The following is a 21624-nucleotide window of genomic DNA, read 5'->3' on the forward strand; positions in this document are numbered from 1 at the left end:
AAAAAAAAATTATATGAACTTTTAAGAACAAAAAAATATGTTGAATGGTGAAATTTATAAATAATTTTAAAATATTAATTACAGTAACATAGCATTAAAATGATTAATTATTATAAAATTAAGTTGATTAATTATTATAGAATTAAATTGATCAATTAGTAATTTATTACATAAAATTTTGAAGAAAAAAAAATGACTTTAAAAAAAATCAATTATATTTGGTCTATACCACAAATTATTTATATATAATATGTCTATTTTTTTGCATTGAGATATAAAAAATTTCTATTAAATATTGCATTTGCTATTACATTTAATTTGATAAGTAGACTTACATTAAAAATTATTAGCTTGAATCTAAAATTAATATATCTTTTTGAATATTCAATTGTATATTACATCCTTATTTGTAATATCTTTTAAAAACTTAAAGTTTTATTAGAAAGTAATATAATAAAATATATTAGATTAATGCATAATGCTCATATAGAAGCATCTGAGTAATAAGCATATCTAGCTTGCAATTGTTTTTGTTTGATTTTTTATTTTTATAAGATGTTAAAAGTCTAAATCTATGTAGTAAAATTGTTTTTGAGGTGCTATCTTTATAAGTTGCAATTGTTCAAATAAAATGCAACTATTGTCACATATACATTATACAAGAGACCAAACAAGAAGTTGAATGGAAGAGTTTCAACAAAAAAGCTAACAAGAACTTAATTAAAGTAAATGAGTACAAGATCAATACCAAGAGAGATGAACTCAAGCTCCAAGAAATGTGTTATCAAGATTGAGGATCCTCTCAACCTTGACTCCAATATATATTAGGTATTAGGAGGCTTCTTGAGAAGTTTCTACATTCCTTATAGATGAAGAAATCTTAAGAAGCTTCTTAAGAAGTTTTATGTTGCTTGAAGATGAAGCAATTATAAGAAGCTTCTCGGACAACTTCTTTAATCCTCCTAAAACTTTCTAGAATTTTTTAGAATATTATAAGAATCTTTTAAGAATCTTTTAGAATATTCTAAAAATATTCCTATAATCTTCTTGTTGTATGTCTATAATATCTATATTTTAAATTTACTTATCATATTTTATTTTTTAATGTTGAATAAATTAATAGATTTTAAAGTCTTAAATTCATATATTTCAATTTTAGATAGAGATATTTGTACACATTAAATATTGCCTTTATCCCTATACTATCTTCTTGATTTACTTAGATTAATGACATACATAAGTTTTTTATGTGTTTGGTAGTTATAGATGAACTTTTAAAGCATAAAAAAGTCATAGCATTTTTTTATATCAAAAAATAATAAAATAATAAAATATTACAATAATTTTTTTGTGTATAAATAAAATAGTGATTGATTTGGTTTATAAAATAATTAAAATAAAAATACCAATTATAATGTATTGTGATAGAACTTTCGTAATTGATTGATTTTTTTTTTAGTATAATTTTTTTATATACTGATTTAACAATGCCAAAACAATCTTGCAAAACAATAAAGGATTTACAAGACTCTAATTCAAATTAAGAAGAATTAGATTATTTAGCAACAACTAAAAAAATATCGTTTGGCTAGTAGAATCTCATGACAAGTTTCAATTCATATATCAAAGAACTTCTCAAATATGTAAAAATCAAACTCTTTTATACCATTTCAATTTATTTATTTATTTAATTAGAGTCACATGCACTACAATATATTTATATATATATATATATATATATTATGTGTATTTCTATCTATTTATCTATCTACATCTCCATAAATTTATGTGTATATATAGAGTCACATGCACTACAAAATATATATATATATATATATATATATTATGTGTATTTCTATCTATTTATCTATCTACATCTCCATAAATTAGACTTCTTTCTTTTTGTTTGTCCATCCATCCATCCAGTTGAAGAGCATGAAGGAATGGAGTTGTGAGCCCTTCTTCCATGGCGGTGGCTCAACAACCAATGCAAGCAAACAAGCAAGCAAAGCAATGCTCATCATCCTTCCGCGAGAGCCCGAGTGAGTGAGAGTCAAACCGAGTAGGGTTTCGGAATCGCCGAGTGGGCGTCGTCGCTGGAGCCACATCGTAGCCGAATTGCCCACCAGACTGCTGTTAGACTGCTGTTGCTGCGGACTGAAATGCCGAGTGGTTGCAACCTGAGTTGAGTTGAGTTGAGTTGATGCCCACCACAAGGGACTGTCTGACTGACAGACTGACTAGGTTTGCATCACCGTTGTCGCACTACTCTCCTGGCGGGTGTTGCTGCTGCGGCGGGTGTGGGTGGGTAAGGGAGAAGGTATGGCGAAGAACGATTGCTTGACGCGCGTTGTGGCTGGCGTCGGGATTGGAGGAGCCGTCGGGGGCGCCTTCGGTGCTGTCTATGGCACCTACGAAGCCATCCGGTATAGGATCCCTGGGATGCTCAAGGTGCGGCATGTAGGTCAAACCACGCTCGGCAGTGCTGCCGTGTTTGGATTGTTTTTGGGAGCCGGCAGTTTGATCCAGTGTGGGAAGAATTACTAGCTTCTGTGGAGCGAATCATGCGTCAACGAAGATTTTGTTTAAACCTTGGTTGTCGCCTGAATAATACTCCTGGGATTGGCGAACGGATTGTAGCGCCCCTCGTTTGAATGGGGCCAAAGCGTGTCTTGATGTGCTGGAGCCACCCGTCTGAGTTTCTGCAAATTTTTCGTAAGCGTATCGAGATGATGCAAGACTTGGGAAGTTGAGGGTTCTGATGGCAATCAGGGTGTTTGGTAGGGGCAGTTGATGAAGTTGTGCTTGACATTCGCGATTTGGAATGTATTGCCAATGTCTTCACGGACATGAGTTAGTGAAATTTTTGTTGCATTTTTGTTTGGAAGCAGTTGGACTGTCGATGGATTTAGCTACAGGGTGGGCGTTGTTTTTTTTTTTTTTTTTTTTGTCTGTTTATTATTCTTCATTGTGCGCCAATTACTGTCGAGATTCTCGGGGACACGTATCCATCGTGTTCAGAATGATATGGTGTGAACGCCATGGAGGAATGAATTGCTCATATTTGGTGTTGCATCATGCGCTTCAATGTTGTCAAAAATGGGAGTGAGTTTTCTTGAGTTTTTCCATTGCGACTTGGCTGTGAGTATAGTCGCTCTAAATGTTGCTTTCTTTGCGTGTAGTGAAACTGGATTTATTATACTTATTATTGCAATTGGTTTATCATTTCTTGATTTCTGTATCGTCATAGATTAAATCCATTATTGCGCAACAATCCCTGTGCCTAACTTTACCTCAGGCCGTATACTATTCAGTTTTGTACAACTTGAAATGTTGAAATGTTGACTATAAGTAGACCTTGTTGCCAGTAATGTAGTTATTTGGTTTGTATCGTTCACCTCTAGATTGATCCTTTCTTCTACACGCTAGGAACATCTACTCACCATATTCCAAGTTTCATATTATGCCACTCGTGCAAATAGGTTACGTGAAGCGGGGTTAGTTTCACAAGGTAGGATCAAAGGGTTTCGTTTTGTTATCACTGGTCATTGGATTTCTCTATTATTTTTGTACAATTTAAACGGTTCTGCTCAGGCAAGGATTCCAGCGGAAGGAAATACTGCTCTCACACACGCAGAATGCCAACTCTTACCAGATACTCTTCACAAACTCTAGAATGGGATGAACGGCCGCTAACGGTAAGTTGATTATATCCCCTGTACCTTCAAATGAAATGCAACTTGAATTTGTGTAGTAGATTTCTCATTTGGGTATCTGGTTAGTTTGTTTAGTTAGGTGGTGACCTCCCCATTCCAAGCAGTAGTAACGTGAAGGATATGTATAACATTCAACATATGTAGTGAAAGATTTAGTGTCTTAAATCACCTATTTTTAATTTGAATCTTTTAACTTTCTAACACGTTTGTTTGAATTTGCAAGATTATACAAATATATTTATAGTTTTGAAAAAAAAGATTAAATTAATTTTAAAATAATAGTTCAACATACTTGGTTTTTCATCTTATTGTCTTTTACAAAGTTATATTATACATAAATGTTTATTTGTCTTATATGAATTACATATGTTTTCTTTTTGAGATACTTGTTTGTCTTGTAATTAGTTTTAGTTGTATATATGTGTGTTTGTGTATATGTATTTGTATAATTAAATATTCAAACATATAATACTATTGTTTATATTGAAGGAACTATTAAATTAATCCATCCATTTTTTAAATTGATTTATATATCATTATACACCCCAAATTCTTGAATTTAATCAATTATAATGATGAGTGGGTTAATTTAGTAAATAGGTGGGTCAGTTTAACAATATTTGAAGAGGTTTTGGGATTAGGATTTAGGATCTAACAATTGATCCCTCCATTTGCTAAATTAATCTATCCAATATTATACCCCCTTCATTCTCAATACATAAATTTTACAACTCCATCAATTGTAATGGATTGATTCTCTAATATCTTATGTTTATTATGTGTATCAATAACTTAAATATAATTTTATCAAATCAAAGATTTGTTCTCAACAAATGTAAAGGTTGTGGCCAAATTTATGCAATATTAAGATAAGAATGTAATACTAATAAATAAATAAATAAAATTGAATATATTTGTTAGATTTTAGAATAATAGTAATGACATCAATAAATTTTGATTAAATGATGCTTGATTAATTCTAATATCTTGGTTTAATATTGTTCTTTTGTGAATAGATAATTTTTTTTTTTATCATTTCAATAAACAATTATTAAATTTTGCAATACAAAATAATACAATAGTATTATTTTGTTTTATATTATAAAATCAACAAGAAGCAACATTAAAGCTCATTATTTTCTTATATAAATTATTTGTTGAAGCAAGTCATGAGATATAATTAAAATATAGTCATAAATTTTCTTATTTTATAACAAAAATTAATTAGAGAGTTTAACTTGAATTATTTCTATTTTAAGCATATGTTAAATTTAAAAAATAATTAATCATCATAAATTTTGATGTCTATTGGTTGCAATTTGGCGAGTTTAAATCATTATTAAATTATTCTTCATAGCCTTACTTTTGCTCCTTGTATCATAAAATTGCCTTATAACAAAAAATTCTTACTTTTATGGAATATAAAATTATTTTACATAGAAAAATAATAATCTCATTTTACTTAACTTTAACAAAGAAGATATTGCTATAAAATTGAAAGTTGAGCAAGTAGATGTATTTTATGTAAATCTAAGACAGTTTAAATACCCAAAAGCCTACTTAGATAGACTATGATTTAAAAGTTTTACTAAGATCTTTTTAGATGACAAAAAAAAAAGAGTGTTTTTTTTTTTTTTTTTTATTTTATTTTGTTTGTGGAAGTCTTAATCTTTGGAGATGGTATAATTTAATAATAATAATAATAATAAACCATAAAATTGACCAAATCATTCTTTTACCATGAATCTAAATATATTAGTTTATATCTTGAAAAATTATGATAAATATAAAAAATTAATTTAAAAAATTTAATGGTTATTTTTATCATTTAAAATAAAATTCTTAAATTTTTGTAAAACTATTTCTTTGAGGTGGACTTATTGCAAATTTAGGAAATAACATTGCTCATATCTTAGGAAAAAAAATACATTCTACCTCATCTTTTTATTTTATAGCATTTTAACTAATCTCCTTGATATAAATCCTTTTAAATAAAACTACTTAGTTTCAACCAATGAATGGATTTGAAAGATGTTGCCTCGTGCCTACTTCCAAAATATACAAAGACCCCTAAATTGTGAGATGGCAATTGGAGACGAGGTGATGGTGATCACAAACGAGGACGAAATGAACATGCTCTTAATTGCATGGCCGTGTAGGTGCGACTCTGCGATTGCACAGTGCTTGAGACATGTTGAATCTTTTCATTGTTGTGATCAATTCTGACACCAGCGATCATTCTGCTGTAAACTGGAGCTCGTTCTTGAGCTAAGGCTTTCATAGACCTCTGCTCCCTTAACGTTGAAACGATCTTGCATGGTGGAGAAATTCCTCATCGTTCGCTCAATCGAAATCGGGGGTACAACGCGATGTCACAACGTGGAAGTCTCGGTTCATTCCTTGATCGTCATGAAGCAGATGTAGTGTATCTGCAGCGTGCCTCTGCATTATGGTGTCGCCATACGCAGGTGTAGCACGCTCCGGCTATTAAGTGGGATACTGAATACCAGCTAGCTTCATGATTAGGGCTAGCCACTTCATCTTCCACCTTGTTTACACAGCTTTGTCACACATACTTCTGTGTTGAAATAAAATCAGATATTCCTGAACCTTGAGTTAGCTTTGCTACATTTTTAAGCTGTGAGAATGGTTACAAACATACCTGACGCATAGCGAATTTCTGCAGGGGATTCCTGGTTTTCAAATCCGCAAGTTTCTTATATTCTTGCTTTATTTTGTGTTGTTTATTAGGTTTTGCATTGACAGAAGTAGTCTCAATTTGTATGAAGTCTAGTCAAGATGCAAATGCAGCCCAAAACTCTAGAATGCTAGAGAGAGAGAACGACGCTGAAGTCCCATGATCACAAGTGTGTTTACATTTCACAAGGGAGCGGAGGTTTTTCTTGATGAAGAGGTACATCAACCAACTTCGTCACACATGATTCCTTGATGGCTGCCTTCTAGTTGATGTTGTTTTCTGCGTCGTCCCTTAGTTTGTCTCTGTAACTGGCATTATGTACTACAATCCATGTGCTGCGGGTCCTATTTAATTCATCTGCATACTCAAGGCCCCAGCACAAAACCTGGAGGTTTTTAGCTCAAGTACTTTGTAATTTGAATGTCACTCTAGAATGCACCGAGGCGGTCACAACATGAAAAGCTTCATTTCTCCTCTATTTTTATTTTTTATTTTTACTCTTTTGGATTGTTTTCCCTCTTTTAATTGTTCAAATGTTTAATGCTATTATTTAACTTCTGATCCCTTACAATTGGCGAATTTTTATACATATCGTTGCCTATGAAAAAGAAAGAGATTGAAGGATAGAAGTGGATATAGTTGTACAAGCTTCGACAGATAAAGAAGTCATCTCAGAGCATACTAAAGTGCTGTTGCAATAAGCTTGAAGAGACTTGTTGGTTCGTAGGAGCATTTTCTTGAAAGGTGTCTCTCACAACCGGTATGCTCCTGCCACAGTAGAATACTGCTCTCTGTTTGGTGGTGTATCATCTTCACGCTTGGGACGTTGGCCCAACAAAAGAAACACATCTGCCGGTTACTATTTTGTACGCGGACTCCAGGTACGCTCTGCACATGAAAAATATTGTTGTTTGAGACGTCTTCTCAAGATTGGCTTCTGGTACGTGTTCTGAAGGGAGACCTCATTTTCTGATGCCAAGCTGGTAGTCAATCTGGAGAAACGAAAACAGCAAGGATCCGTAACGCTAGCACGGCGGTGTTCTAAAATACATAAGAAATCACTATCACCGAAATAGATATGGGTTTAAATTGTTAGGATATAAGGACTTGCATATTTGCACTCTGATTGTGCTGTTTGAGCTGTCACAATGCTGGTTTAGTGAAGCCTACGCACCTGACTGGATTTTGCGTCTTCCACGACGCATAGTACGTTGGAGTTTCAAGTTTTGGCTGGTTAGCGGTGGGTCACTCGAAAGTATTGATACTGTTGATACGGAAACAGTCTTCCTCCCAAACCTCCTCGTTTTGGTTACTTTATTCTCTTTATCGTCTTGTAGGTTTGCAACCGTCTCTGTTCCTTGATCACATTCCAGATGATCATTTGGAGTATCTGACAGCCATCTCATTTTTCGTACCAGATTGGTGGAGCCTGGAGGTCGTCCTCTCCTAGGAGTGGACCTCTTCTGTTTTCTGAACTCTTTGGGGAGTTCTAAGGAATAGTAGTTAGCAGCAAGGTATGTAGACTTCCGCTTTCTTATCGATTTCTTAACCTCTGGATGTTTGTTATCAACGAGCACTTGGAGAATATGAGGTATTTCGCTGCTGCTGGAGAGTCTAGAGCATGGAGCGTTTTCATCAGCGAGAGTAAAGTCCTCGAGTTGTGACTCGTTTGTCATATCTTCTTCCAGTAGTAAGTAGCTGTCCACACATGTCTCATCCTTATCGCCATCAATTTCCAATGAATTCGGCTGTCTGTCATATTCTATTACCGCTTCACATGTTACTTGAGCATGCACACTTTGTAACGTTTCTCTCGCTGAGGGACTGTCAAGCTCGAGGTCTTTCTCAATATCTAGAATGGACGTGTGGGGTGAGAAGGCTTGAACACGTCGCAGATTTTCCCTGAAGCTGATTTTTGTTGCCCGAGTGGCGCAATCACTGACATGACAGTGTAGATCGCTTTCAGAATCATTATGGTGCACGCCGTTATCAGTTCCACCACTTGTAAGCATACCAGTCAGCAGCCAACATGCTGCTGCTTCGCTTTGTGAAGCAAGAGGAATAACATCGGCTGTACAGGACTCCCAAAGCTTATATGTTGAGCAGTCACCAATTGAGTACGACAGATCAAGAGTCGGAACTGATGACTTAGTTTGTGACTGAAAGATATCTGGGAAGAGATCTGGCAGACTATTAAATGTTTCGTCAGCTGAACTGCCTTGATCCGGGTCGTCGTTCAGCAATTCTGCGACAGCATCTGCATCTGGCAAGGTAATGTCTCGAAACCTAAGAGTAAACTTTTGTGACAACTTGATCTTGCGTGTGCTCATACTTACAAGTTGCACTATCAGTGATTTTATACTTCAAGAGTTCAAGCTGCTCCCTCACTCCTCTGACGACTATCTATTTTCCTCTTATGGACTTTATTTGGGATGCAAACCCTTGAACATCTGCAGCCGCATTCCGATCCGCTTAATTAGATCCTTGACAACAGAAGCGCAGTCGAGCAGGAAAGAAGAATCATTTCTGATATTTCTCTCTTGTTTCAAGTACTAATGGTGCAACTTACAGCTATAGCTGATGGTGAACTAGTTGAGAATTGTATCTTCGACCGCAGATTTTAAATTTTGACATATCAACCTCTTAAGAACAGCTTTGTCAAGAAAAGGAATGAATACAAAGGAAAGTTGCTTGTCTGTCGCATCCAGCATCAAGCCAATCAACTTTCTAGGATAATTAACGTCATTTTGTTCAGATTGTGCGCTTGAAATTGAATCGCCAACCTTCTGGATTCCCAAGAAGTATGTAAAACTCATGCAACAAGCTCTTACATATCTTTGAACACACAACTGGAGTTCGAAGAGGAAAGCTCGTCTTCATAACTAAGTCTGGTTGCTTCTAGCCGCTATTTTTAGGGAACCAAAAGCAGTGCGCCGCCACATCAAGCGATACTATCTAACAGAAGCTAATTAGAATTGTTCAAACATGTCACCTGTTGACAAGATATTGCCAAACGTCATCAGCTTTCACGTTGCCTCTCCCTGTTCACCAAGTTGAATGCTAACAAACGCATCAGCTTGCTTCCATCGAAATGCCACTATTACAGACTAGCTCCCCTATAATCTCATCGTTACAGTTCACTTTCGGGGGCCGTCCTTCATCATCGGAAGTCGACTCTCTATCTATTCGCTAGTTAACGAAGACCTTGCAGTTTTCACCTTCGAGAAACGGAAAACGACTTCTACAAGCTTCTGAAAACCTTTTTTTTGTTTTTTTTTTGAAGTCTTCTTCCAGTCCGCGATAGTCCGAGTTCGTGTTTGAAATTGAAGGAGGGGTTTCCGATAGACGACTTTCATCCAATAATATGCATACATAAGAAGATTTTGGATGATAGTGGGATGGTCATCCTCACGTGAACCTTGTGATATTCGCTATGCTGAAACTTGAATTGGGACATGAATTTTCATATATGAGTTGGGACGTGAAAAGTGAAGCTAAAATGGTGTTTCACATCAGTTTGGAACGTGAAGTGATGAGCCGACAAGAATGGTCAGGCTGCACTGATCAAAGATGGTGTTGACGTTGCGGCGACCACGGCGCTCATTTTCTCGACTATCCCGCACTGATGAATCTCTCCATGCCGCCTCCTGGATGTGTTATCATAATACAATTAAAATGTCTGCTCTCTTCACATATTGTGAGCATGCGTTGTGGGTAGAAATTCTGTCGACGATGGGATTGTAGGCTTGTTAATTGAACAGTTGAATAGCATAACCCGCTGCATTTAAGGGGTCGATGTTGTTCTATCATTTAGGTAGTACGGTATGACATTGCTAAAAGTGCATCTGCACATCTCGAGGGTCATCCAACCAGCATTTTTTTGATAGGATGCTAGAACACAGTTTCTTAGTGAATTGAACGACGAAGCGGCTGATTGACAATGTCCTGTAATTGTGCTGCTTGATGTTACACAAAACTGATTCTGCTTTTGTGTCACTTTCTTAACAAGATTATGTCTTACTTAACGTTCGTACTTAACCTCAGTTTTTACTCATGCTTTTCCACAAAATAATTCACTACAGACTTTTTTTCCTTCAGATTTATATTATGTCTCATGCGCATTAATCTCTTCGGAGGTGTTTTTGACAGTTTTTCATACTTTGTTCCTGCGAGAATGTAAATATATACATATATATATATATATATATATATGTAAATATATACATATATATATATACATATATGTATATGTGTATGTATGTTCTATTGAGGAATCTTAACAATTTTCGTCTTCATCTCATGGCGAAGATTAATACTGAAATAATTCGTTTGGAATTGTTCATATCTTTGGGGAAATGAAGTGCCATATGCACTCATGTTTGCAGGGGACTCCGTCGAAACAGTTCTAGGTTAATATACCATGTGTGCTTTTTTTACGACAGACAGCGTCTAGATGAATCAATGTGTTCACTCCATATTTCCTCTTCTTTTGCGATGGCATTTGTTTATTGTCATGCTTTAGTTCATGAATTCAGAATGAGGTAATTGTATATTTCCGCAAGTCAGCCTCTTCATCTCAAGTACTCTTGCGTATCCTGTGTTTCTATACAGAATCATTTTGAACCTGTATCATTCATGTTGCAACATAGCCCATTCCTTCTTGGTTGTCTGCAGTTATACCCTAGGAACTTTAACCAATAGATATGCACAGAATAGCCGACCAAATCCCTACATCAGCCCCTACACCTTAGAAATTGAATGAACCTAAAAGTTTGGTGATGCAATTTTGAGTTTGTGACAGATATTTTCCATGGACTCCAGTAGGATATATACATCACAACTATCTGCAAGACCTACGGCCCAAACAGAAGCCAGAAAATGCTGAAGCAATGAACCCATAGAACAAACAAGACTTCGAGGATTTCTGGTTAGCGGCACTCTTGGTTCAAGCAATTCTACGAGTCCATTGGAGGCTAGTGAACACAAGTCAATGAATTACACGGATGGTTTGTAAAAAGCTCTGTTGAAGTTTCTAATGGCAGTAAGTCAATGGAATTTCCTACAGGGAACTTGATTGCCCATAGAAAACTCAAGCTAACATTAAAGATGTATCTGAGGGGGATGATAAAACAGCTTCAGTGCTCAAGTTGGGGAAATTTGATCTTCTTTTATGGATGCAGAGGTCAAAATTCATGTCAACATGGAAGTAAAAAGTTTTGAAGACACTGGCAGACTAATTGGGACAATTTACTATAACACTTGCTGATTCACTTGTAGAAGGAACATGCTCACACAATGTAGCCATACCATTGACAGTAGCAATTACTCAAATTTTAATGCTTGATGGAGGTTACTCCAAGTTGAGTTGTCTTTTAGCAATATATTCCAATAGAGTGCAAAGGAAAGGAACATGTTTTTTTGACAATTTTAAGAATTGGTCTCTTTAATTCACATAATTTGGATTTGGCTATTCAATGCATCTTTTTAACTCACATAATTTGGATTTGATTACTCAATGTATTTCTAGTCTAAATCAATGTGATCTATTTCAATGATTTTTTGATTTGCTTAATATAACTTGATATGTTATTGTCTCATGAATATAATCAGTACTTATAAATATCTAGATAATAAGGGTTTGGTAGAAATAAGTAAAAGTATGTAAATTTGATAATATCTTATAAAGAAGCTTTTTAGAAGCTTTATAGATATGGATTTGATTTTATATGTATTTATAGATGATTAGTAGGTTAAAAACTTGGCCAATAAGTAAACCACAAATTGCACATATTAGAAACTTGTAGTACAAGCTAGCCATGTGGCGCATGTATAAAAAACTTGTCTTGCAAGTTAGACATGTGTCTTGTAAATTGAACTCATTTTGGAAGTTCTATAGAATGTTGCCATGTACTAATTAGATAGTATATAAAGCGGCAAGAGTAAGGCATTCTTTACTCTTCTCAACACTTTTTTTATTTTTTGTCTTATTTTAAGAATTTTTAATCTTCAAAATCAATTAAAATTTTAAAAAAAATCATTTTAATTTTAATATTATATTATCTTTGAATATATATATATATATATATATATATATATATTAATGACATAAGAATGTATTGACCTTTTATTTTTTTATAATCTATGTCCTTGATAGTTTAATGTTTTCTAATGTATGGTTTACAAAGCTAAATTAACCAAGTGTATTAAAGAGAAGCTGACACATGTGCCACCTACCTCCAAAACTGATATCCTATTAAAATTATTTCTTTTAATACCACCTTATTTATTTAGCTATAATTTTTTTTATTACTTCTCTATATTAATTTAACTTCTATAAAAATAATAAATAAATAAATATTATTTTTAAATCTAAATTTTTAAAATCTATAAAAAAAATGTAAAAGGTTACAATAAGACAATGATATAGAATTCAATTAAAGTTCAAGAAGTCTTTTTTGTATTATTATCAAAGATATGAACCTTGAAGAAAGAAAACCTTAATACATTCTTGTGTCACTAAAAAAGACTAAAAAATTACTCAAAAATGATATAGTATTAAACTAGATTGGCTATTGCCACAGACAAAAAGACTTTAAAATCTTGAAACAAGACTAAGGACTAGAATGGCATTAACAAGAGTAAAAAATACTTCACTCTTATCTCTATATATATTCTTAATTAGAGGCTAGATAGCAATGTCATATAGGATTTTCAAAACATGTTGACTTTGTAAGATACATATCTTAATTTACAAGGCAAGTTTTTTATATGTGCACCATATAGTTATCTTGTTTTGTAAGCTATCAACATGTGGTTAAGTTATTGAGTAGGTTTTTGACCTATTAATTATTTACAAATACATATAAAGTCAAAAAAACACTTATGAAGCTTCTAAAAAGCTTCTCTAAAAAATATTAAGAAATAAATCTACTTTTACTTACTTCTATTTGATCATATAGATAAATATTAAAATAAATATATATGTCTGTGACATTACTCCTTCTCCTCTCTTTCTTCTAAAGATGAATTCTATAAGCAACGGTCATCATATGTTAAAGAAATGTAAGATGCAACAAATTGTATTTGCCAAATATTCTAATCTATATTCTCTTTGAAGATGATTGATAGGTCCTCTCAACTGTCAATAGTGTCTAATATTGAAGAAAGAAGACCACCTTATTATTTGATCATTCTTGAGGCCTTTATAACTTCTTTAAAATAAAACATTTGGAATGATATCAAGAATGGTTCCAACATCTAATAAAATCACCAAACATTGGAAGTCTCTTCTAAGGTCATGATACCAAACAAGTTATATCTCACCATCTATTTGAGAAATGATGTGTTGTTCTTGAGGATCTTTATTTTGATTACGTCATCTTGAAGGTTATTATAATTGTAATATTTTGTTTAATAAGTCAGTAAGTGATAATTCTTAAGTTGAATCTGTTGGTTATTGATTTTTCATCTCCTTAATATTACAAATGTATAAAAGTACCAAACAAAAGTAAAAAATAAAATGTTATTTTTTCTTAGTATTTTTTTTTATAACAAAAATTTGTTATTCTTCATCTTGATTTTGATGGATGTCATTGATAAAAAATCTCAATCTTTTTTTGTTGCATTTGCAAGATTTTTTGTTGATTTCTCTGTACATTCATTAATATCATATTTGTACTAATGAATAAGATATTTTAATCTATTTTAGTATGGCCTTAAATTTAAGACTTCTTTTACTTCAAATTCTTGTTTATTATCCACTTTTAAAGAAAGAAGTGATATTTGTCTTTTTTCTAAGATATTCATTACCTTTTGTGGTTCAAGAAGAGATACATAGAATATAAAATGGATCTTCATAGACTCCAATAGATGTAATTGAAAAGCAAAAAGATTGACTTGTTCACAAATAAGAAAAGATTTAAGCCTATAATAGTCCAACTTGTCACAAGGATAAGTAGTCTTAATATTGCAATGAAATAGCCATACCTTATCACTTACATTGAAGTATGGTTGTTTCTTGTGATAAGTGATAAGGTATGGCATCCATTTTGTCATTCTTGAGCTTCATTTAACTATGCTTTTATTATTGAATGTAGTTCTAACAAATGATTTGTCAAATATTTTGCAGCAAGATTATCAACTTTTGAAAAGTCAAAAGTATCAAGTAATAGATGATAATCATAATTGATAAAAAAAATTTATATGTTGAGTATAAGAATATATTGAATTATTGTATACAAACTATGTCAATGGCAAAAGAATTATCCAATCATCTTGATGGTAATTGATGATATACCTCAAATATTGCTTTAGAACTTAATTTACTTGTTCCATTTGTCTATTAGTTTGAAGATGAAAAGCTGAAGAGAACTTTATATCCACCTTTAATATCTTGAGAAGGATTCTCAAAAATCTTAGTGTAAATTGAATCACCTTATTTAATATATTATCTTTGAATAATCCATATTAATCATAGATATTATTGAGAAAAAACTTAGCTATTTCTTTACATATAATAGATTTTGTATATAATAAAAAATGTGCTATTTTAATGAAATTATCTATTATTACAAATATAAAATCATACAAACTTGTGATTGAAAGATCTTTGATAAAATCTATAGAAACAAAAGATCATAGTTGTTCTAAAATAGGTAATAGTTGAAGAAGTTCATAAGATTGATAATGAGATGTTTTGAATCTTGAATAAATATCACATTATTGTACAAAGTCTTTTATTGCCTTCTACATTTGAGGCTACCAAAAATCTTTAGATACTAGCACTAAAGTCTTATTGTATCCAAAATGTTTGGTTGCTAGAAAGCCATGACGAGCTTGAAGAACACATAATTATGCTTCACCTTTTAGAATATATAATTGTCCTTTGCAATAGAATAGATTATTTTTAAACTCAAATTTAAAAATAACATGAAACTCAGAAGAATTATTCTTAATATTATGAATAAGAGGAGCAAAAGACATACTTGATTGAATTTTTTTGACAAAGGTTGAATCAACAGTCAATGTTGATTTTATTTCTTAAAGATAAAAATGCTCTGACTTCAAGTGAATCATTCTTTATTAATCAAAAGATGTATTTCTTTCTTTTGATGCGAGATAAAAATATTTAAAAAGAGAATCTGATGAATCTTGTTATTTTTTAAATCTATAAATAAACTTCAAATCAAATCTTGATGTTCTTAGTGACAATTCAAAATACATGCCAACATAAAGTACTTAAGGTTCTTGTGATCTATATATACAATAACTAGACTAGAAATGCCTTCCAGATAATAATGCCTTTTCTTGAATTAAATCCTCAATTGCAAGAAGCTTTTTGTTATGGTTTTTATAATTAATTTCAATTACTAAAAATTCTTGGAATAAAAAATAACTAGGTGGAACTTATCATTTGCTCCCATTTGTGATAAAACAACATCTATAGCAAAGTTTGAAATATTTATTTTCATGAAGAATGTCTTAAAAAAATCGATGCAATATGAAATTGGTGTAAAAATAAATTTTGTCTTTAAAGCATTAAAAGATGTTTTAGTTTCTTGATCCACTGAAGTTTGCCTTTACATGTTAGACGTATAAGAAGAGCTGCATTTTGAAAAAAGTTCTTGATGAAGATTCAAAAATAATTGGCAAATCTCAAAAATTATTGCACATCTTTGATTTTTTTTAGGATCTTTTAATCCATGATAGTCTGGACTTTTTTGGATCCATCATTAATCCTTTGTTGGAAATAATATATCCTAAAAAATCAACTTGAGTAGTATATAATATACACTTTTTTAGCTTTGCATATAATCTTGCATCTCTAAGTTTTTGTAACATATGATGAATATAAAGTTCATGTTATTTTATATTTTTAGAGTAGATTAGAATGTCGTTTAAATAATAGATAATAAAATCACCCAAAAAACTCACAAAATATATCATTCATGAGATGTTGAAAAGTAATTGGTACATTTGTGAGTCCAAAAGATATGACATTATATTTAAAATATCCATACTTAGTTTAAAAAGTAGTCTTCCACTCATTTCTTTTTTCTATGTAAATTAGGTTATATATTCCTTGTAAATCTATTTTTATGTAGATCTTTGCTTCATTGAGTTGATTAAGAAGTCGTGAAATCAAAGATTAAGGATATCGATTCTTGATGGTAATCTTTTTAAGTTGTCAATGGTCTATGCACATCTGCAAAAATCCATTTTTTTTTACAAAATAGGAGCTCTTACTAAAGATTTCAATTAGTATATGAAATTTTTAGCCAAGTTCTTATTAATATACTCTTTTTGTGTAAGATCTCATCTTATAATAAGCTATAGATTGGACTAAATGGACATTGACTTCCTTTTTGTAGATCCATTAAGTAATCATAAGATTGATGCTCTAAAAGAATATCTGCATTCTTATTTTTTAAAATATATTAGAAATTTTGATATTGACTAGAAATACCATTTGATATCTTTCTACCATTAAAAATAAATTTGGCATATATATCAAAAGATCGCCTTTCTTTTGCCACATGTATGAAGCTCTTATACCTATCAATAAGGATTTGGATGTACTAGGCTTATTTATTTCTACTTCACTATGAAAATTTTGGATTAAATTATAAGAAAAGTTAAAGTTACAAGAAATCCAATCTATCTAAGGGTTATATTTTTTTAACCATGATAATCATAAATTAAATATATTATAGAGAGATCTTACTATATTAAATATTATTATATTATTATGATCTTTAATTGCTACATCTAAAAGAATAATATCATGAGTAATGTCTCTAAAAGACAACAAACAACCATCTATGACTTCTATATGTATGGATTTATTTTTTTTGACTAAAAATATTTTTTGTTTCTTAACAAAGACTTTATCTATAAAATGGGCTAAGGCTCTTGAATCTAATAATGCAAAGACTTTTTGATTTTTAAGACCTAAATACACATCTATTGTAAAATAAGATAAAAGATCTAAGGAGAGAATAAGACCTTTACTTGGTGTTGTAATTGATTCCAAATGTATAGTCCTTATTGTAGTTAGAAAAAATTATTTTTTTGACACATTGTCTTTTTTAGCAATTGTGCTCCTCATTTTGTCATTGTATTGCTTCTTTGGACAATATTGAGTACTATGCTTAGATTTTCCACACTATAAGCACAAACTCTCTTGACAACATTAAGTTTTCTTGCTCAATGAAGGATCTAAAATGTAACATATTAATTTGCATTGATTCTTGCGTTGCTAAATAATTTTTTGAAAACTTCGGAGCTATCATCATTACTTGTTTTGTTCCTCTCCAACCAAGTCTTTGTTATTAATGCCTTTCAAATAATCAATTGTCATATGTGATGGCTTAAACAATAAATTATTTCAAAGATTTTGCTTTTGGTATTATCAATAATAAATCTTTTACATTATCCTTCAATCTATATCAAAATTGATTGATGAGGGCTTTGTCATTCCAATCCATGTCGTAAGTGAGGTTTTAAAATTCAACAACTTATATGATAGCTAATTGTGATTCTTTCCATAAAAATAAAAGTTTAGTCCTTCTTACTCTTTTCTAATTACTTTCTTTGAATAAGGCCATAAATACTTCTAACAATGAATTCAAATCATAAAAGAGTCTTGAATCTTTTTCCATCAAAGATATAAATCAAGAAAGAAAACTTCTAAATAAAAGCACCTATGAATCTAACTTAAGTAAATCCATCAAGATATTGGAAGGGATGCAACCTCAGATAAAGCTTGACATATTGTAAAAATCTTCAAAATTTTGATTTTGTTCCATCAAACTTCTTGGGCATACTAATCTTTATCCTTTTTATACTTGTAGAAACAAAATTTCTTGGATTTAGTTTTGAAGTTGGTTTACTTTCTTTCTTTAATTGTACAACTTCTTGATATAGACTCTAAACTTCTTTTATATACAAAAGATTAGTATTTTTTTGGTTGACGCTCATGATGCATGAAATTTCTACCCTATAAGTATTGAAAAATTCTTGAAGATTAATAATAATTACAAATTTATTCTCACTTCTATCAAATATAGCATCGATGATGTTTACTTCCCTTTAAAACAACTTAATAAGTCTATAAGTCAAATTAGAGGTGGAAATCTACAACCTCTAATATTAAATAAAAATTTCTACAAAGAAGGATAATTTATTCTCTCTAAGGAAGATATCAATGTTGGAAAACTAAACAGTTTGTTTGAAGGTGGGTAATCCATAACCTTCAAAAGACAACAATAGAAGTGGAGTAATTCACTCACTTCTAAAACAAGGTAAGAACAATGAGTTAGCACTCTTATCAAATAATCAAAGGCATAAATCTTAAAATAAATAAATAAATAAATAACCTCAATACACTCTTGTGTGACTCAAAAAGACTAAAAAATCACTCAAGAATAGTATAGTATTAAATTAAATTGACTATTACTAAAGACAAAAAGACTAAAAAGTCTTGAGAGCGGACTAAGGACTAGAATAGCATTGACAAGAGTAAGGCATAACTTCTAATTAAAAGTATATATGAAAGCAAGAGTGAAAAAAGGCTTCACTCTTGCTTTCATACATACTTTTAATTAGAAGCTACATGACGATGTCCTATAGGATTTTCAAAATATAACTTTACAAAATAAATAGCTTAATTTACAAGGCAAGTTTTTTATATGTACACCACATAGTTATCTTGATTTATAAGCTACCAACATGTGGTTAAGTTGTTGGTCAAGTTTCTAACCTACTAATTAATTATAAATATATGTAAAATCAAAGTAGCATCTATAAAGCTTCTAAGAAGCTTGTCTAGAAAATATTATGAAATAAATCTACTTTTATCTACTTCTATTTAATCATATAGATAAATATTAGAATAAATATGTATATTTGTGATAATTATTGAGAAAACCAAAGTTGTGCATATAATAGATATATGTATTATTTAATAAAATAGAAATATATAGAATTAAATAAAAATATGTTATATAAATAATACCTTTATCAAGAAATATTTAAAAATCTTCTATAAAAACATATTAAATCTTTAGATTCTTATAAATATATTATAGTATTATTAAAATTTATTTTGCATAAGTTTTATATATAAAAAGCTAATATAGAGATGTTTGGACTATAAACTTTATAATCTTTAAGAAGCTACTATAAGGTCTTATTAATAATTTATATATATATAGAAAGAAGCAGGCTAAAGGTTATATTCACTTATTAATATTTTTTTTGCATTTTTTTTTATTTAAGACTCTATAGTTTATTTCCATTTAGAAATAGACATTCTAGTTTTTTTTTTTTTTTTTTTTTTCTTATATCTTTATTTCTTCTTTGTTTACTTTCTTACTTATTGGTAATGCATAAGTGTATTTTTTAAAAAATATTTTAAAATTCACATTCTTAATAATGTAAATCTTAGATTTGTTGATTTAGATGGAAATATATAGCCTAATATTTATGTCTTTATTTACAAAATAATATTATTTAAATATCTTCAATAAGGTATAAAACAAATCCATTATATTCTAGATATAAAGAACAAAATTTAAATAGATGGTCATAGATAGGATGTTGAAGAATCTTCTAAAGCAGTTTTTAATCACATTTTTAAAGAATTTGAGTAGAAAGATAAAATTCTTAAATATATAAAGCTTCTAACCTATTGAAAACTTCAAAAAATATCTTTGAATCTTTAAGTTCTTTTGATCCAATGAATATATTACAAATACATTATGAATATAATTTGTAGACTTTAAACATAATAAGATCTACAAGTCAATCATTATCTTGTAAACCATTCTTTTGTAAGTCCATAAACTGTCATTAAGAAAATGTACACTATCTAAATCTCCTACAACACTCTCAGATAATAAATTTAATAATAATGTCTCATAACTTCAATCTTACTTATTTATAAGAGTCCTATAATCTAAGATCCATAGATCTTTATTAAAGATATTACTTTTGGCTTAAAATTCTATTATAATTATTTTTACTAGCAAGATTTTTTTTTTTATTATATTATCTTTATGCATTGCAATAAAAGTTGTTTTATTAGACATATATGAAAACCAAACAACTAAACAAAGAGAATTATAAAGAAAAGTTAATTTATCAAAATATTTTCACAAAAATTTATAATCTTAATTTTAGATTCTACTAAACTAGAAATCTATTACATTTGGTATTTGTGATTTTAAATTAGATGCTCTTGATCTTTATATTTCTTTTAAGTAGAGTATGAGATTATTAAAAAAAATTATAAAAAAAATTATATAATAGAAAAAATAAAGAAATAATCAATGAATTTGGTTTAGTAAAAATTAATAATGCTAAAGTAGAAACAAAAAACAAACAACTTAAATCATTAATTTAGAAATGACTCAAAATTGTTAAGCATAAATACCAAAAAAATAGAAAAATTATAGATGATTGAAAAAAAGAACTATAATATAGCAAAAGTGCAAGTATTTGTATCTACATCAAAGGTCTTGACAAACCACCAAATATTGCAAAAAATAAAAATATTACAAAGATTGAAATTGGTACATAGCAAAGACTATTAATTTTTTTTTCAATAAAATAAAAGAAGTTTTTTTTTTTTTTTTTGAAAAGAAACATCATTCAAAAATTTAAGAGATGCACTTTAATATTTATTTTTATCTTTTTTTTTTTTTTTCTAATTCTTTCTTTTAATCTAAAAAAAATCATTTTAATATTGAAACAAAGAAAATATTATAGATTTAAATTTAATAAATAAATATTCTTACAATATCTAGTACAATAAATCACAATACTAATTAAGAAAAAAAACATAGATCATTAATATTAAATAATTTTTTCACTACTAAACATTATTATTGTACATTGTTTTATGTAATCTTATTCATGTACAAACAAGAACTTAAAATAATAACAATAAAAACAACATTAATACCATGAATTTAATATCTTTACTTTTACTGTTCAAATTTCGCAGAAGAATAAAAGAGCTTCTCTAATATCCTAGAGCTTCCTCACCCCCATTAAATAAGATTGAGTTCGGTTTTGAATGAACAGTATTTTGATTCACATTAGCACTGTAAAAGATCTGGATTAAATTGAGATCGAAGTATTCAACACAAGTGTGAATGTGTTGGGGTAAATCCGGGTCCACATTCACACGGGAAGCTGCGGAGGAGG

General features: G+C 30.3%; 2 protein-coding genes and 1 long non-coding RNA gene across 3 annotated transcripts; 1 reads left to right on the plus strand and 2 right to left on the minus strand.

Annotated features, from left to right (window-relative positions):
• Positions 1 to 1976: 1976 nt before the first annotated feature.
• Positions 1977 to 2890, plus strand: LOC112286389 (uncharacterized). Its single transcript, XM_024528243.3, has one exon. It carries the CDS (start codon positions 2323 to 2325, stop codon positions 2545 to 2547), a length of 225 nt encoding a protein of 74 aa, XP_024384011.1. The 5' UTR covers positions 1977 to 2322; the 3' UTR covers positions 2548 to 2890.
• A 3522-nt stretch (positions 2891 to 6412) lies between these two features.
• On the minus strand, positions 6413 to 7655 carry LOC149988360 (uncharacterized). The gene is made up of 2 exons (XR_016504727.1): positions 7589 to 7655; positions 6413 to 7302 (listed from the first exon to the last, which is right to left on the minus strand). It is a non-coding gene; the product is annotated as an uncharacterized LOC149988360 (long non-coding RNA).
• A 4-nt stretch (positions 7656 to 7659) lies between these two features.
• LOC112286586 (uncharacterized) lies at positions 7660 to 10428 on the minus strand. The gene is made up of 3 exons (XM_090253329.1): positions 9407 to 10428; positions 7810 to 8864; positions 7660 to 7678 (listed from the first exon to the last, which is right to left on the minus strand). Exons 2-3 carry the CDS (start codon positions 8742 to 8744, stop codon positions 7660 to 7662), a joined length of 954 nt encoding a protein of 317 aa, XP_090109455.1. The 5' UTR covers positions 8745 to 8864; positions 9407 to 10428.
• Positions 10429 to 21624: the final 11196 nt, after the last annotated feature.

This window comes from Physcomitrium patens, chromosome 9, assembly GCF_059467195.1.
Source record: "Physcomitrium patens ecotype Gransden chromosome 9, ASM5946719v1, whole genome shotgun sequence".
NCBI classification, from domain to species: Eukaryota; Viridiplantae; Streptophyta; class Bryopsida; order Funariales; family Funariaceae; genus Physcomitrium; species Physcomitrium patens.

Coding starts and splice junctions, on each gene's coding strand:
- LOC112286389 (XM_024528243.3), top strand. CDS start 2,323: ATGGCGAAGAACGATTGCTTGACGCGCGTTGTGGCTGGCGTCGGGATT.
- LOC112286586 (XM_090253329.1), bottom strand. CDS start 8,744: ATGAGCACACGCAAGATCAAGTTGTCACAAAAGTTTACTCTTAGGTTT.